General features: G+C 40.8%; 1 protein-coding gene across 4 annotated transcripts in view; it reads left to right on the forward strand.

The window, feature by feature from the left end:
• The first annotated feature begins 24 nt into the window (after window positions 1-24).
• The window catches only part of AFTPH (aftiphilin), a 47,145-nt gene continuing 28,324 nt past the window's right edge, over window positions 25-18,845 (forward strand). For 2 of the 4 annotated variants that reach the window (XM_048060747.2, XM_048060749.2), the window contains exons 1-2: window positions 27-463; window positions 12,128-13,937. In XM_048060747.2, coding sequence (XP_047916704.1) covers window positions 12,159-13,937 — 1,779 coding nt within the window. In that variant the 5' untranslated portion in view covers window positions 27-463; window positions 12,128-12,158. Of the gene's footprint in view, window positions 464-1,134; window positions 1,313-12,127; window positions 13,938-18,845 lie in introns of all 4 variants that reach the window. The other 2 variants (XM_048060748.2, XR_007162113.2) reach the window with 2 other exon arrangements.

An 18,845-nucleotide genomic window follows, 5' to 3' on the forward strand; every position in this document is an offset into this window, starting at 1 on the left:
ACATGTCGGCCACGGCTTCACCTCCCTGCCAGCCGCTCCCCCGCCTCACCCCTCGTCCAAGATGGCCGCCCCGCCGCGGTAGTGGAGGCTTGCCAGCACTCAAGATGGCGGCCGCGCAGCAGCGCCGCCGTTTCCCTTAGCGGGGCAGCCGCCGCAGCGTTGCTCGCTCGTTCGTTTATTCATTCGCCTTGCCCGCCCCGGCGCTGCCCGCCTCTCCGGCCGCTGCTGGGAGCGACGGGGGCGGCGGCTGTGCGGGGCCAAGTGGGCGGTGGCAGCGGGGCAGGAGGCGGTGGCCGCCGGGAGGGGGCCGGGCTGCCGCGACGCGGTTCCTGTCGCCGTGACATGGGTTCCCCCTCGATGGCGGCTGCCGCGGGAGGCCTCAGATAACCGGCCGCGTCCCCTCTCCCCTTCCCCACCGCAGCCATGCCTGCCCGGGCCCCGCCGCCCCCCGCGCAGCCCTCAGGTAAGAGGCGGTGCCGCCGCCGCAGCCGCAATCCCCTCGCCCCGGCGGGTCGCCGAGCTGGGGGCGGCCGGTTTCCTCCGGGCCTCGGCCGGGGAAGGGCACCCCATACCCCGTGGCAGGGAGCGGGGGATCCCCGGGGCTTGTCCTGCCTCGTCCGGGCCCTGCGAGGGAATCTCCTCTCCGCCCTTCCTCCCTCCCTCCGTCCCTCCAGCCGCGCCCGGCGGAGGGTGAGGTGAAAATCCCCGCAGCGGCCAGGGGTCGGACCTCAGCCGGCGGCTTTGTCCCTTGGAGAGCCCCCCGGGGGTGTGGGGACACCCGGGCCCCAAGGATCAGGCACGATCGTGAGGTGGCGGCTGAGGGCCGAGGGCTGGGTCCGCCCTGGGAGAGGGGGGCTCGGTGCGTGTGGTGCGGTACCACCAGTGGGGCTGGCCCGGGGGGCTTGCTTTCTGCTGCTTTGCTCCCCCTCGGGGGGTCAGGAGCTGTGTTCAGCCGAAGATGACACCTAAAAAAAAGTTATGCGGTGGGTCGGGTGTTTTTCTTCAACGTAACGCTGTTCTAAAATTCAGCAGAAATGCTGAAACGCATATTAAGCGCTGAAACACATGCTAAGCACTGACGCTTCAGTTTGTTGTTGTATGTGGTGACCTGACGAACCAAAATATTCTTCTTAGGGAAGAACAGTTTCTTAAATGAAGGGTTAAGCCCTAGCATTCCTTCAGAGTGTCACTGAGTTGGTTTCTTGGTGGTGGCAGCCCCTTTCGTCCAGCTTCAGCGCTCTGCACAGAAATCGAAACTTTGGGAAGTTTGCTGCTCCATTTGAAGTAAACATCTGCTCATAAATGAACTGAGGTACCAGAAAAAACTTCATTAACAAGAGCTGTACCGCGTTGGTCACATAAGTTTTGTTCTCACGTGTGGTTTACAGCATGATGTGCTTCGTTAGAGCTGATTTCTTCAGCTGCTGAGTTCATGGCAAAGTGAGTTTGATGGAAGTTGTTTTTTTAACTGGGCTCGTCCTTAGAGGTTGAACATAATTAAAAGTATTTCCTTCTTGTTTTATTCTCTGGACGTATGAACTAGACTTGGAAAACCAATTAGCCTACTTTAAGCCTAAAAACATTAGGTTGTATTGTCAGCGCAGACAGAAGTCTGTATGCACGCTCATATGCCTAATGCAGTTGGAGATGTATCTGGAGGAATATCGTGTTAATTGGGAGAGCCAGGGGAAGGGCTGAAGTACCCGTGACTGATAAGTTTTTTTTATTTTTTTTTTCAGGAAATCTCCCTTTCACACAGGTGAAAATTAATAGCATAAACTTGAGGATATGAGAATTTAAACTTAAATATGAATTAGCTGCATAGAAAAGAGACTTCAGGAAAAGTAATATGTTGTGATATTTCCTTTCCACATGATGTTTTGAATAAAATACATGTTGTGTGACCTTCTAAGGTCATGTGAAAGCATGACCTCTTCTTTTGACTTCCTTAATTTGTTTATAAGTAAACAATTGCAGGATCTCAGCCTGAATATAGCAATTTGTGCTATCCAGTTCTTCTGTTTATTTTTTTTTTGCCATGATCATGGTTTCATTTAGCACAGGATTTCGTAGATCTATAAAATTTAGACTTATTTGCAGTCAATTGTATTTGTTACATATTTATTTTGATTAAGGCAGCATGTGATGATTTCGTGTTTGTAAGTAACCATCAAGAAATGCTTTACTAGCTTAAGTTAATGTCAGCATTTTAACACCCTAATTGCATGAAAAACCCCCGAAACTCTTAAGCACTTTCAGAAGACTTGTCTTTCACAGTGGAAATAAACCAGCTTAGACAGACTTCAGTCAACTCTTTGCCCTTTCCTCTTGAAATATTCATAGAGCTCTCCTTGCAGAAATGTACTGGTATCAGTTGGAAAACCAGTGGTAAAGAAACCTATGCTAGATCTGGTTGTTTTCACGATACTCAGCAGCATAATCATCTTTCAGATACTCATTATCTTTTTCTACGAACTGTTCATTCCTTTCTGTGCTATTGTAGTGTCTGACAACTTAAACTATGTCTTTGTGAATGTTTTACTGTAATGACATGCTAACCTTTTCATGGGGATTCAAAATACTCATTTATGATTTTTCTGGATAGTCCTCTTTGGAAGAGTGCCTTTCTCAGATCCTACTTGTCTGTAGGTTTCACAGATTTTTACTTCAAGCTGCTCCTATGTACACACGCACACAGAAGTCTTGAAATGTGCCTTGTTTGAAAACTGACAGTCTCATTTTCAGTAGACTTTGTTCTGTGCTAATGTCTGTAGCAATTAAAGTTTTGGATTGACACTGCAAGGTATGTTTCTGTATGGGCACCAGTTGCAAGGTGAGTTAATGAGTCTGTTTCTGTGAGGAAGTAATTTGTGTTCGTGTTCTTTTTTTTAAATCCAAGAGTCATTTGGAAGAACCACAAGGAAGGGAAATCTTCACCTACCTTTAGTATGTTTGAAAGTAGGTACTGTGGAAAGGAAACATGAAACCTCAAGATCATATGTCTGTTGAAAGATGATGGAAAATAGATCTTATTCTTTGGAGTATTAGGTGTCACTTGTTTATTGTGAATGTTTCTTAATATTCTTAGTATGGCAATGTCTGTGGGTGGGATAAATGCTGAATAATGTAAGTCAGTTCTTGATAAGTGTGTTTAACTTGCTTCAGTCAGGTACATTTTTGCTTTGTTTTTTTCACCTACTTGTTCTTTGCGTGTTGAAGAAAATATTAGTTCACTTAAAAGCAAGCGAGAATTTGCAGTAATGGAGGGAAAAACTACAGTTGTTTTGCTTGTGCTAGCATATTTCCTCTGTCGAGCTTTGTGAGACCCTTTCCTTTAAGAATGCACCTCGAGGCAGTTGTAGTCTGCTCTTTACTTTAGTGTACGTGAGGTTTGAGTGCACTGGAGAACATATTGCTCTGTAAATAAACCTCTAAGAAGAGTTGACCTTAGGTAATTTAGTTCTAATACTTTCTAATCCAGCACCTTTTCATCTTAATTTAGAACAGGTTCCCAAATAACATGTTTCAGGGTAACATCCAGAAATACATTTTCTCGCGGAGTTGAACACTGCTGTAAAATGAATTTAAGAAATGTTAAGAATGAAAGCATCCCGGTTATGCATTCCTTACGCAATCTCTCACTTCATACATTGTTTCGATGTGTACAGTAGGTTACGCACAAATGCAGTGTTCCCACAGAGCCAGATCTTAAACCTGATTGACTTTCCCAGCCGAGCATGTTTGCCTACATGAGTTTAAAAACATGCTTGTTCTTATAACATCTTCCCCAATGTCTGTTCACAGATTTAGATACAGTGTCTTTTTCTGCAGCTGTTGAAGCCAGTCAGTTGATTTGCAGTGAAAACATTAGATTTCTTTTGCTCGTAGTAGTTTTGTAAAAATAACCTGGTCTTTTTGTTTTGGGGAAGTGATGCTATTCTCGGTTAAGAGGAGAGTCATGAACAAACACAATGTTCAGGTTCGTATTTTTCAAATGTTCCTTGGATTCCACAGCTGAGCATAAATGGAATATGGAGAAGCAAAACAGCACAGCTAGTGAAAGCATGCATTTGACTGCTTCTGTATAATCTGACAAGTAAGATTTAAAGGAAGATATCACAGAGCTATTTACATTTCACATTTGTGCCACCTAACTTAGTCTTCTCGTATGCGATGAGAGGGAGAGAAGCAGTGGCAAAGAGGTTTGGATCTTATATAGGGTGAATTGTCTGAGGATGCCTTGGGTTTACTGCCAGCTTGGGGAGGACAGGAAGCCTGAGCTGCTGCTGAGATAAGTGCCTGAGTCCTGATGGAAGGAAGCCTCCTGAGTTTTGTTACTTTAAAGTTCCTTTTACATACAACACTTCCTAATAGAAGGTGTCTGGCGTATTCGGTGTTTGTTGAAACCGCGATAATGTACAATTGTATTGATTAGTGCCAAATGTTGGGTAATGAGAAGTAAGGCTTATATTTAGACACACTGGCCGTATCGGAGCTGGAGAACATTGCTTGGACGTACATAACTTGAGGAAAACAAAAACAGTGTCCTGAAACTCCTGCTTTGTGTAAAGGAGCTTCTGGCTGTAACAGCATTAGATTCAAAATCGAAAGCATTGATTTCTGGAGGCTTTATGAAGTAAACATTTTCTTTCTGTATTTTGTTTGCTGGTAAGTTATTCCAAAAGGAAAACTAAACTTAATAACCCAATTTAGGAACATATTGACTGCAGCTTGGACAATGACTCTTTTTGGATTGGATTTTAGTTGTAGGAATATTGTTTTAACAGACTTCTCACATCTACAACGGCCCTTCTAGAAATGAGTTTTCAGGTGCAGTACAGAAAGACCATAAATCCATTTTCCATTGTTAATAGGCCAATGGAAAGGCAAAGTTATAATGGGAGACAGCTTTTCTTACTGGAAGCCAACATTTTGCTGTAACGAGGAGTCTAAATCTGGTCCTTGCTAAGACATTTTTGATATTAGTTTGAGGAATTCCCTTGCAGTGAAGAGCTGAATGTTCTTGGAAAGAACAGATCCTAGCAGCTAATGACTTGAATCCACCTCCTTGCCATTGCAAGCTTTTTGCTGCAAGGCATTTCAGTAACCTTGTAGTTTCTATCGTGGAGATCTTGATCATGCCATCCCTAGTTAGTTTAAGTTTCTTTATGGGTTGTGATAGGTTGCTTAACTCAGCTTTGCTTTCAGAATAATCTGTTATTGAGAAGTTATTCATTGTTTTGCTAATGTTCTCCTTAAAGGAAACATTCTAACCTGTAACGTTTTGTTTGGGTGTTTGTTTGTTTGCTTATGTATCTCAATTATTTCTTTACTTAGCAGTATTTCTGGTGGCTTCCCAGTGTTTCGGGTCTTATATAAGAACCAAACATGCTATTTTAAGTTTTGCCTTAGAAAATGCGCAGACAAGGAACTGTGTACACCTGCTTTTGCTTGTCGTAATTACATTCTCCTCTTTGCTGCTGTGTCTTTGTTAGATTTGCTATTGCTCTGCAAAAAAGTAATGAACCAGGATGTGGTCCATGTATGAGGAAAGCAGATGCTGTTCCCTATTTACTACAAGCAAATGATGAGATACCCTGGTTTGATAGTCAGTGTTTTAGAAACCTAATTAGTGACTTGAGGTAAAAGTAGGGTATGAATTTCCAAACGTGATAGGGTATGAATTTTGTCCTGAATCCTTGCACTATCAAAACTTGAATCAACTACTACTCTAATCTTTTCCATCATTACAGACTTCTTTTTTCACTTCTGTTGCGTATTTCAAATTAACCTGTTACGTGCTTAAATGCTTGTGGCATTAGAGAAAAAAAAAAAAAGATTTAAAACTAAGAACTGCTGTAATAGGATTGAATCTGACCAAATTAGTCAGCATCATTTTTTTCTTTAAAATAAAATGGCGATATGCACCGTAAGTGTATTGATGAATTACATTTATAGTGCGACTTTAACAGTGGTCTTATGTCTACTATAGTGAAATTTGTCTGTGAAATTCCTTCATAATGAATATCAAAATATGGATACAAAGAAACAGACGGAAGCAAGAACTAGTGCTTTTGTCAGCTGTGTTTTTTCTTTTTTTTTAATACCAAGTAAACGGTTGCAGAAAATGGCATCTGAAAGAGAAAACAATTCTGTGATACATTTTTCTGAAAAATGTTGGGCAAACTGCATGTCATGACAAATTGATGGCAATCCATTATCACTCTAATAATATAAACTATCTTTATTATGATTCAGAAAAACTTGCTGACACTTGTCAACATAAATCTGTGATTGGGAATAAATTAATCCAGCCTAAACAGGAACACTGAAATGCACTCTAATTCTTCGCTTCAAGCTCTGCTGCCAGAAATCTGGGTTATTACAAACCATAGAAACATAGCTGCTCTATTATGTGCAGGTAAAAACTGTTATAACTTCCCTCAAAGAAGAATCCTGACTACATAGCATGCTGAAAAACTGGTGTTTTCCATTTGTTTAAAATTTCCATTTTTTCCAGAACCTTTAAATGAGCAGATAGATGGTAAAGTGCATGTTAACCTCTTAGCAAGCTTTTAAATTTGGGAGCCAATTCCCTCTTAAATACGAGGAAGATAAGTAACGTGCATCTCAGTCATGGATTTTCTTCAAATTCTACTTCCTGAGTAAAATCACATTTTACAAATGAAGGGGTTAACCACTTGAAATATGGGTTTACAAGATGATAGAGCCTCACAGCGTGACTGGCAGGGTATGTCTGAGCTGGGTGGAGAGTTCTGCACTACAAAAGATGAAGCCGCAGTTCCAGCTCGTAGCCCCCGTTTGAGATGCCAGACAAAGCAGGGATTAACTAAAGGAATTAATGAACAAAGTTGTTGTTCTGTTAGCCCGGTGGCTTTTCACCAAGTTAATGTTCCAGTGAAGGATAATGAATTGGGTTCAATAGTTTGTGGCTGGCAGGTGGAACGCTTTTGAAAGTCAAGAAAGGGGTTCATAATGAAATCCTTTCTGAAGGAAAGTGCATTAAGGATAAAAATTCCCATGCTTTTTTATGTTTCAAGGTGAATTGGGAGTATGCCCCCTGTTAAAAATTTATCAGTGATTAGTCCAAGGGCGGGGAAAGACTGATAAACATTTAAACAATTTCCTTCCGATAACCATTTAGTATGATGGTCTTCTGAGTTTTGTAAACAACAATTCAAGTATATTAACATATATACAGTACAATTTCATACATCTTGGAGTTCTTTAACATGGACTTTTAAAATGCATCTGTAATGTGGACTTGTAAAATGCAATGATGCATTTCCATCATCGGAAATAGATGACGTTCAAAAAAACATTGATAAACAAGCCCATACAAGTGATTATGCAATTAGATCATATGGGCTAAACTGATTAAACTAATTCAAGATGAGGATTTGAAAATCTGGTCACAGCTTTGATAGTTAACTACAATTAATGTTCCTCGCAGATCTTGTTTTGGCAACTGTTCCTGAAACGTATCTGGAGCAAAGCATTGTGCTGTGGGACTGCTGTTGTGTAAATGATCCCTGTGATGTTTTAAAAGTGCTTTGAAATAAAAAATTGAAGGAAGTTTCTTCCCTACAGCAGAAGTTGCACTGGAGAAAATGTTTAGATGATCGGAAATCTTCGTGCAAATTTGATTGGGTTTTGGCAGTCCGGTTCAGCCCCAAGTTACCTTTGTTCTGTTCTTCCTCGCCTACCTTTTTTATGTTAACTGGGGGGAAAACAGTCTTGGAGGTAAATTCCCTTCAACAACGATGCTTGCTGCCCCCATGTTACTCATTTTGTTTTCTGAATGCTGCGTATTATTTAATTTTTTTAGATCACCCTGCCCCTAAGAAGTTTCTGAACTGTTTTATTTCTGGGTGACATTAAGCTAACTATAGCCTTTTGTTTGTTTCTTTATCATTTACTGTATCATTTTTGTTATAGTAGATAACTTGTAGAAGTACATCCAGTGCAGGCTAAGAAATAATTTTCGAGGGCATTTTTCGCATGAGATCTTGTGATGTCAGGTGGCGGAGCAGTAACTAATGCAGAGTTGAATGTGATTTTTTTCAAATAACTCAAGTGAGAAACAGCTTCTACATGCCTAGAAATGTAAAAAGATTTTTCTTTAAAAAAGCATGCTTGTGGTGAAACAACTTCAGACAAACTTCCTTTTTAACGGGAAAGTGCGGAAGGACTTCTGCGAGGCCTCTGATTCATAGTGTTAGGACACACCTATGAGGTACAGATTAAAAAAAAGAAATTAAACTTCTGTTATTATTTCAGGCCTCATTGTTTAGTCTGACTTCTTAATTTAAATAATATTGGTCTGTATCCTGCATAATTTAGGAGGTTCCTCAGCATTCTCCCTAATTGTGATCCGGAAAGCCCCAGTAATGCAGGTGGGGAACCGAGCTCATGATGCTTCTTCGCCAAGTGCAAGAGCTGCAGTTGAGCAAAGTACCTGCTGAGATTTGGGAAATCATTAATTCTGATGCCATTGTCTAAGTGCAGAGCTGTAAGTTCATGTATTTGCTAGATGGAAGCAAATTTGAGGTTGCTTTTGTTGTGCGCTTTCTCCTTCCCTTCTCATGACTTCTCATCAGTAAAAATAAGGCTCTTGGGATAGAGGATGCTGGTCTGTCTAGATTTATCTCCTTTTTACTTGAATATGTTTGCTTTCATGACATGATTATTCTAAAACTGCTTCAAAAGAAGAAAAACCTGATATGTATTCATTTGGAGTTTTTAATATATATGTTACTTCTGTGTTAACCTTGGTCTTTATAACTCATGTTGCATTGAGAACTTCAAGACTGCGTCTTGTGGACTTCAAAAACAGGTGTTTCTCAATGAAATGTGTTAGCTTCCTAGATTTAACTGGTGTCAGTGTACAAGCATTTTACTTTCTTAAGCATTTAATGTTTTCTGGGCTACCTGTTTGAGAGTAGTTGAAATACTTAGGGATTTTATTTGGGTTTCTGCTTCAAATTTTTATGGAATTAGTTGCATACGTTTTTACTTTCCAGGCTGCAGAACACTCATTTTCTATTTTAAAATCATTTCTGTCTTAAAAATAGCTTTAGAGATGTCTTTTGGAGTGCATCTCTGCCAAATAAAGAAGAAAACATCTAATGACATGACAAAATGTAGTGTTGAGGCTGCAGTGGCTTTAATGATAGTGTTTGGTCTTGGTGATGGAGCTGCTTATCCCACCCTCTAGCTTTATTAGCTTTTTTTCCTGTTTGTTTGGGTGGTTTTTGGTAGGACTCGTCTTTACCTTCCTTCTTTCCAGCTATTTCATAGCTTCTCTTCAAGCTCCTTTTTCTTTTGGTTTATATCTAGCCTGTGCCATCCTTGAAATAGTGTTGAGGGTGGGCTTTTTTGTTCCAAAAAATGGTTTCTTGCCTTTACAGTCTCTTCAGCTTTTGTCACATGGGGTAAGATAATAAATACCGTGTCAACTGAATTTTCCAAAGAGGTGTAAACACTCTTGTTAAATTCCAGGAGGTTTAATAATAAATTTGTGCTGTTGCCTACTGAGATTAAACTGGAAATTCATGGACTCAGATTTAGTTACAAAGAGTTATTTTTTTTTTTAATAACCAAATAAATTACTTTTTTAGTTTAAAAAAAAAGGGGGGGGGGGGGGGGGGGAGTAATCCAAGAAGTCCTTTCCCATTTCCAGGGCCAGTAGCAGGAATTGTGGGGGGTGAATCCCATTTCAAAGGATGCTGCTTTCTCTGTCCTTTCCCATTAGTGTCAGTGTGTTACTGAAGAGCTACAGGTTCGTGACTCTGGGAGTCATGAAGTCGTGACACAGGGCTGTAGGGTTTAACCAGCTCCCCTCTAGCTTTGAAGAGTGCTTTCCCCAGGGTACGGTGCCTTGGGATGAGCACAGCTAATATATACCAGATAAACATCTATCTACCTAACCAGTCTTTTTTAATATTTTTTTCCTACAAAAGAACAACCAGCACGACTGCTCTGATAGTCACAAAGAAGAAATGCTGTTATCGTAGTTAGTGGATTGGAAACCCAGAAGCTTGGAAAGTAAACAGGTTGGCGAAATGTCAATGTGAGCTCAAAGTCATACTCTGCAGACATCTCAGAAAGGATCTTTATGTTCATGGATGACATTAAAGAGCAGTTGCTAGACCTTGATGTAAAATGGGGAGAGTGCTTTTGGTCGCTGAAGCCTCTGAGACAGGAGAGTGAAGCTGCTCTCTGAAATACCTTGCTAAGCAGCTGGTGCTGAGTAAGCCTATGTGGGAGCTTGTTGACAACTTCATTCTAAACAACATTTCTCTGCAGTCTTCAGTTTTCATGTGATGTTACAAATTACTTCTTGGTTTCATTTTGATAAGCAGCCTATTCTTTTATAACTGCAAAATATACCCTTTAAAAAAGTTGGAGATATGTTAGTCACCTTAAAGATATCAGACTTTCCTGGTAAATACGATGAGTTGTTTGGCTCAAGAGCTGTGGTATGTTGTGCTTGAAAAGAGCTGCAGAGCTTCATTTGTTGTTGTTGTACCCTCCGTGTGATGTTGTTTAGGTTCATGTACCAAGTCCTTTGCCAAGTGCTTTGGAGTTAAGGATCCTTGTTTTGTTTTTGTTTCAAAACTCAAAAAGTCTGCTCTTATGTAGTAATTAGAAATTCAACTATTTGCTAATACATACAGGAGGTTTCCAGTTTTCTCTTTTTCTGCAGGAAATGCTTAGTTTGTTACAGGTTATTGGTAGAAAAATGACATTTCAAATGGAAAGAGCCCAGTTGTAGCTCTCCCTTTAAGGACTCTAACGTACGAACTGGTTAGGTGATGTGTATAGTTGTGAATATATAAAAAATATTAGCTAGTGGTTCATTAATCACACGCAATAGTGGGAAAAAAATAGACCATTTCTGGTGTTGGTGGGAATTCTCAATCCATACCTCGATTATTGCTTTAATAGTTTGCAATGTTAAGATGGTGTCCTTAATCTGTTTCTATCTAGGCCATGGGAGCTCTTTCATACTTTTTTTTTTTCCCTGTGATGTAGTGATTTGTGTTTAAATATTTTATGGATAATCTTTCTCCGTTCTGCTTTTGAGAATAAGCTGTGACAGAGAAGTTTGTTTTGCTTCTAGGCTTTGAAGGTGCTTATCATGCCGTTTCCCAACTGGAGGCTTGTGGGCCAAAAGCAGGCTGGCAGCAGCAACTGGGGAGACAGCACGCTTTGGCTTGGAGTTTGGAAATCCAAAAAACAGGGAGATGGGACAGAAACCCACCAATTGGTAGAGACTTAAATTGTAGGACAGCGGATCACAGGCAGCAATTATAACGGTAGCTTCTTCCACCACTCCTTCACCATTTCAAAGCGTAAGGAAGCATCTTCACAAATTTTTGGAGCTGCTGTCTTACGTACACAACTGACTGTCCATCAAGTGGCTTAATTTCTGTGGCACGGTGAGGTGAAGGGCACAGCTGAGTGTGGGACAAGGTGGACCTGGCTATTTGCAAGGGTAACCGGCTATTTGATGAATTCCTGGTGACAGGACGCTGGGAACTGGTGGGTTAAAACTCAATTTAGTTGCGTCGGTGTGTTGCACGACAGCTCAAGACAATTGTGTTTTGTGTTCTGGCATTTCAGCACCGTCTCCTGAGAAATGTGATTGTGGAGTACTTGACAAGAGACTTGAACTGTCCCCAGTAGATTGAGACTTCTGAAACAGAAGAATTGGTTAGAAAATGGGTCTGGGAAATTCTTGGTGCTGCCTTTATAATCTGCCCCGTGTGCTACATCCAATGGAACTGCTGCTTAAATTTACTTGTCACGGGCTTTAGCTGAGAGTGCCATTGTGTGTTTTTTTTGTTTGTTTTTTGCCAGGCTTCTGATGTAAACCTTGCCTGGCTTCGTGGTAGAGAAAGAAAACAGTATTTCAGAGTATTGAAAGTTATGAGTAAACATTCTGCAGACATTTTATGTAGTGGTGTTTTATGTTCCTTTTTCATCTAATATTGACATTGACCTATACGTCCACTTCTAAAATGTGAAAGAGTGAAAAATAAAATGTGAAGGAAGACAAGGTAGCCAAATTATAATATACTTCTCTTTTTTGCCTTTATAGAAATATAGTAACTTTGAAGTGGAACTAAACAATGGAACCAGACATCATTCGAATGTATTCCTCATCCCCTCCACCACTAGACAATGGAGCTGATGATGACGATGAAGATGAATTTGGGGAATTTGGAGGCTTTTCTGGCGTAAGCACTGCTGGCGTAGCTTTTGCGGATTTTGATACTCCAGACTACAGTCATCCGAAGGAGGAGTTTATACCCACAAATCATTTTATCCCCCTTCATGATTATTCTGACAATGTAGCTAGCATTGCAACTTTCACATCTGTTAAAAATGTTAAAGACTGCATTGCAGAGCTTCCTACTCCTACTAAGGAACTTTCTGATATGTCAGCTACTAGTACCAGCAAAGAAAAATCTAAGTTTAGAACTTCAGGTCCTGCGTTTGATGTAAGTTTAGAAGAGGTAAACAAACGAGGGGAACGAAGAGAGAACACTGGGAAATCAGAGAGTTTTTCTTCTGATGTCGTTAGAACTGATACAGCGGTTGAAAGCCAGGATGAGCAAATAGATGCTTGGAATGGTGAGAAACTTCCATGTCTAGAGATTCTAACAAACGGATTTGCAGCGTCGGACTCTGTAAATCCTCAGGGAACAGAAGATCTAGACAGCATCAGTGACGCAAAGGGACTAAAAACTGTTAGCACCCATAGTACTGAGCTAAGTTTGAACTCAATGCCTAGCTCGGGTGAAGGCTTTGCAGATTTTGCTACATTTTCAAACAAAAAAACAATCCATTTAGAGGGAACAGGGCCTACAATATGCAGTGTTCTTAATGAAAGAGACTCTCTGAGCATTCAGGAAAACAACAGAATAAACAGAGTAACTCATACTGCAGAAGAGACTTGCGTTGCAGAAGCTAGCTGTGAACAGGGTTCCTCAGCACTGGAAGATAATGAGTTCACAATTTTTAGTACGTCTCAAACAACTGGAAGTTCAATATGCACTACTGAAAACGGAGAAAACAATGGGAGAAGAAACCTACATGATACAGAGAATGACAAAGGTTTTTCTCAGCCCGATGACTTTTCGGGATCAGAGGACATCAAAGTTGATGAGATCCAAAGCCTAAGCAGTGATCTTGCAGGAGAAGACGTGGGTGATTCTGAGGATGTTAAGACTGGTGGAAGTAGTACTGAAGTTGTAGCTTGCCGTGACACACATGACGACGACTTTGGTGATTTTGGTTCCGTCAGCAGTGCATCTTCCACTTTCGTTAATGCTCAAGAATCAATAAACGCTCTGGCTTTAGAAGGAACTTCTGAACAGCCTGCACATATTAGCAAACCTAATGATGCGTTTGGTGAATTCAGGGACACAAGTACTGTTTCTCAGCTGCCAGCAACGTTGGATCAAGCTGAACTAAATCAGACTGCTGACACTTTAGAATGTAACGCTACCAGTAAAATTTCTGGCTTAGACTTCCAGCATACTGTTGAGGTAGAAAATGGTGATGATAGTGAGTTTGGAGACTTTGATTCAGTGCCAAAACCTCAAGATGAGAGTGTTGCTTTTCAGGACTCTGATGACTTTGCGGACTTCAGTTCAGCAGGTTGTAACCAGGCTACTGATTGGAATGCTTTTGAAGATGAACAAAAAGACAGCTGTTCTTGGGCTGCCTTTGGAGAGGAGCAGGCTGGTGAATCTCATCACAGGAAAGAGACGTGGCAGTCACATAGGACAGATGCATCTGTGAGGATTGATGGCCCAGTATTACACAAGACTGACAGTTTTGCTTTAGCATCTTTCCAAGGATCTACCAGTAAGCAATCTCAAGAGCCAGCACCTTCAGTTCAGGTAAAGGTGTTCTTGATTTTGCTTGCTCAGCGTTGTTCTGCTCTTGTGCATGCAGCTCTTCCTGGTTCCTGCTTCTGCATACAGCAGATGTTTGGACAGTCCTTGTTTGACTTGTGGGAAAGATTTAATTTGGTGGGTGAGAAAGGCTGGTATGAAATAGTGTGCTGTATTTGCATCTCTTCTCTTTTGCGCTGTTATTTCCTGCAGAAAAATGAGCAGGGTATGTGGGAATTTGTATGCATTTGGTCTGAAAATTATATGTGGTACTTTACATAAACTGATCAAAGGAATAAGCCGTCATAAGCATTTCAGAGCCTGTGATGGTTCTTTGCTTCATAGTTTACAGCCTTTTGGGGGGCACTCTGATGTTGCCTTTTCATTAAGTAGGCATAAGGTAGGTGCCTGGAAGCTGGAGCTACTGGTTCCCCAAATTTTTCAGCACCATTCTCTACCATGTTATCAAAAATCTGATTACAAATGGTGACTCAGTTTGTAAATAGCTGCACTCATTCACTTAGAGTGCAATCTGGAGATGTCTGACATTGCAAGCAGGCACTGTTGCGGTTTGTTTCAAAACTGCCACTGACCTTATCATAAAATATGGCCTCTGGAGCTCTGTCCCTCCTATTCTAACTCCTGGTTATTTAAAAATAAGTCTCTGTTAAACATCAGTTATGGCAAGCTCCACATTATAGCAGTGTCGCAAATACTGGACTGATGATTTCTTGCAGCTGCTGCAGTATCTAAATGGGAGTTTTCTGGAGGGTAAAGAAGATAAGATCATTTCTCACTCCCTCGGTTTTCTGCTGTAGTTGCTAAGTGTGTATTAATTCCTAAATAATTTCTTCCTAGGTCTTTTCGCTAGTCATCTGTGAGATCTGTTCCTGTTCATACACAGATACATTTTTTAATAACTATTCAGTACTACTCTTACAAAACTCACAGCAATTTGGCTTTAAAATTCCCTTCAATGCTTCTTTTCAATCATGTCATTCTGCGTGAGTCGGTTAGAGTATGCTAAGGGCGTTAGTGGTGATACGTAGCTAAAAGCTTTGGCTTTCCTCTGGCAATAAAAGGAAATGAGGTAAGCCCTTTCTTCCAGGACCTGATGCAGACTTGGTGACAGCCGTGCCTCTTTCCGTTTCCTACCAGAGGCAGATGAAATGGGTTTCCAGAAGAAGCCTGTGCCAGTCAGAGCTTCGCAAGCACCAGCCAGTAGGAGGGAGCTTTTGAGGCTTAGCATTGACTTCTTGTCACATTAAAAGGTGTGAGCCTCAGCTCCTGATGCTTCCTGCATCCTGTTTTGTTCAGTGACTAACACCCCAAATTTCAAATTGACTTTGTGAGACCAAAACAAGATCTCAAGTGAACCTGCAGATGGATTTCTCTGCCTATGCAAAACCTTACTCGTTTGCTGGGGATTATCTGACTGTGCGGGTCCGTTTCTCAAGGCAAAAGCACAAATCTCTTGTTACCTGTTCTCTTGTCCATCCACCTGTGAAATTGGAGAGTACCTAGGTCATTAGTGCAATTAATCTAAATTGTTTCTGTTTCCCGTCAAAAGAGGCTGTCCAGAATCTGACAAAGAAATAGGGTGGGGAGATGATTCGAGTTAAATCATCCAGTTTTCCATTAAATCATGTTTTTGAGGGTGCTCAGAAAGTGCCAAACGTTTATTTTTTACTTCAAAATTTTATCAACAAATATGGAAAATTGTATTGAAAACACTTTCTGAATGTTGATGTTGATAAAAGCAGAATCTTCACAGGTTCAGGAAGATTTTCTCCCCCTCCCCAAGTCTGTGTTAGGTAAAGATGAGCTCAATTACAATAGAAGTTACCGGGTGTCCTGTGGGAAGGTCGTGCAGTAGATTGCTTGGATTGTAAGTCAAGTTGTAAAACCTAAAGATTTTTTTCATTCCTTCTCTTTAAACTACAGTCAGCTGTGACTGCATGCAGAGTGATTTTCTGCCTTTCCTGCGAGTGAGGAAGTACAACCCCCAGCTTGTTGTTCTGCACCAACAAGCTGCAGAGGAAGTTGAGCTGGCGAAGGTCTGTTTTGCAACAGTTCCTCAGCCTTGCAATAAATGGTAGTTGCTACATTTTTTTTTTTTTCAATTAACTCTTAAAAGCAACAGTTACACATCCTGAAAACTTACTTTGTGTTCTGCAAGCACTCTTTAAGTTTTCAAAAGACTTTTTCAAACCTGTATTTCTATCTAATATCTTTCTATATTTAAAAATGCTTCATTTTAATCTTTAGTAACTCTGTTTTGAATCCAGGGATCCACAGTTTAGTATTTGCAACTAAAAACACCACCTTGTATGTTCTAGACGTTGAGATTAGTCAAGTCAGCACCAGCCTGCAAACAGCCCCAGTTCTTGGAGTGCGGAATATTAGAGAAATTGAACTGATTTTCATCACTTTTCTTATTTTCAATTAAGAGATGCCATTGAGGTCAAGCCACAAAATACAGCACGTTAAAGTATTTGCTGAGAGAGAGCGCTGCTGCATGTGCTAGACACCTGAGATAGATGTGGTAACTGAAACTTCAGCGTGGACTAAAGGTGAACTGGGATCGTTTACAAGATACAGTGTACACTTGATCTGCAATGTTGAGGCTACAAGAGTCACCGTGGTGTGGTAGTATAGTAATTTTGGATGGTGTGTAAGCAGAATGTCCCTAACATAATTCTTTACAAAAGCAGAAAACTGAAAAAGTATACTTAGCCAGCAGCATTGCTGTTTCAATGTGGAAATGATGTGTACAACAACTTTCATCCTTCCAGAATGTGGCACAACAGGGAAGTTATTTACTGGTAGTTCAGGTTTCCTTTCTGTTTACCTGTTGCTGTTTTTCTGGATATGAAGGAGACAGCAAAACATTGTGTTTTCTGAATGTGGTCTTGAAGACGTATGTGTCAGGCAAGCTGCTTTAAAACCTGTTTGGTTTAGTGTTTAATAAAATTAGACCTTGCTTGAATTCAAGCAATTAATCAGTTTTACAAAATATAGAATATAGAAGATGAAAGTAAGGGGAAAAGGTCATAAAACCAACCTCGTGTAGTAGCAAAAAGATTGTTTTGTATTTTCTCCTTTGCCTTTGGTCTTAGGTGATCAGACTGCTGCACATGATTTGAAATATGGCATTTGTAACAGAAACCTCTCGCTGACCTCTTCTCTTCAGTAGTGTTAGACAGAGGGGGGAAAAAGGGAATGGTATTCAGTTTTCAGTTAAAATCACTGAAAGAATATGTAACCCATTAGAAAGAGTGTGTTCTTCAGCCTCTGAAGCTGGAAGATATACAACTATTGTTCGAACCCATTTCAGTACTACTGTGTACCTTAATCATGTAATGTTTTCCTTCAGCTGAAAATGTGGAGTCGTTTGTTTCGGTATAACTGCAGGCTTGCATATGATATAGATGTGCCTTTGTGTTCAGCAAAACTGATTTAGGATGTAGTATCAGGTGAATTGCTTCATCTACCAAGTTCTGAGCAAACCTTTACCATACCTTGTGCATTAATCCCCTTTATGTGACCACACAACACGTGTTTGTAAGGAATATAAAGCTCACAGTGCAGCTGTTTCCATGAGATAGTGCTGAACATTAGTCAGCTGAGGGGGTTACTCTGCAGCATTGTGTGTTAACAATATGGAGAGGATTTAGCGAAGCACAAGAGCAGTTTTTACTTACAGTAGGCACGGAGGTGGGTGGTACAGCCGTGCCTAGCCATGTTCAGGGAGTATAAGCATCTCTAGAGGAGGCGAAGATGAGCAGTGGTTTGTTTGGAAGGCCAAAACTCTTCCATGGTTTAGCTGAGACTTAACAAATCTGGAAACGGGAGAAAGGGAAATATAAACAACCCTTCAAGCAGCTTTTCAGATCCTCTGCTTATCAGAGAGCCTGTGTGCCGAAGCTCGACCTCTTCAGATTAATCAGAGTGGATGATGTACAGCTCCTGAGCTGCAAGTGTGCATCAAGACAAAGAAAACCCTGCATCACTGTCATGTTGAGAGCACTTCTTGGGCAATGAATGAATAGTCATCCTCTTGGAAAAAACGTAGCTACGGCCATAAAGACTTCAGACTCCCTGTTCACTAAGATAAATTAGGGTACTGTTGGCTAAATTAAGTTCAGACAGTTGGGTAACAACTTGCAGTATAAACTTATCTGTCTGGAAAGGCTTTTTTATGTTCATAGCATAGTTTTTAAGGATGTTCAGCTGAATAACAGACCAAAACAGACCATTAAAAGTATCTCATAATTGCTGTAATTCAGAACAGGCTGGCTAAGGGGATCTTACAACAGAAAATAGCTTGGGAGGAAGAACTGGTGTAGCATTTCTGTTCATATGCCACAGTCTTTTAAAAGTTATTTTCCATCTTGTACACGTAAGTTTTGTCTACCATACTTCCTCTCAGAGCCTGGCTGAAAAATCAGTACACCACCGCTAGATAATAATAGCATGACTGAAATGGGAAGTAAGTTTTATGTGGTCTAGTGAGGTAACTATTAAACTTCATTTTACCTGCATGGAAGACACAAGATTTGATACTCTCCAGCTGAGGGAGAATAAATGGATGAGCCTTCCAGCCAAAGAAGGGAGACAGCTTCACATTTCTACACTTAACTTGCCTGTGGTTTATAACTCTCTTGCATCAAGCAATAAAAGACACCACTTGATTGCATAACTAAATAGCATCCTTGCTGCCTTGTAACTCTTGGTTTAGGACCATTGTTTCCATTATAAAATATCCGCAGAAATAAATGCGGATAAATAAGAATGAAACACTTTTTTTTTTTTCCCCAACCTCTAAGAAATTTATGGCGCTGTGTTAAAATGAACTTCTTTTTAAGAGGAGAATGGGGAGAAGAAACACGCTGGGATCGTGAGAAGTGAAGC

Source organism: Anser cygnoides, chromosome 3, assembly GCF_040182565.1.
Source record: "Anser cygnoides isolate HZ-2024a breed goose chromosome 3, Taihu_goose_T2T_genome, whole genome shotgun sequence".
NCBI lineage: Eukaryota > Metazoa > Chordata > Aves > Anseriformes > Anatidae > Anser > Anser cygnoides.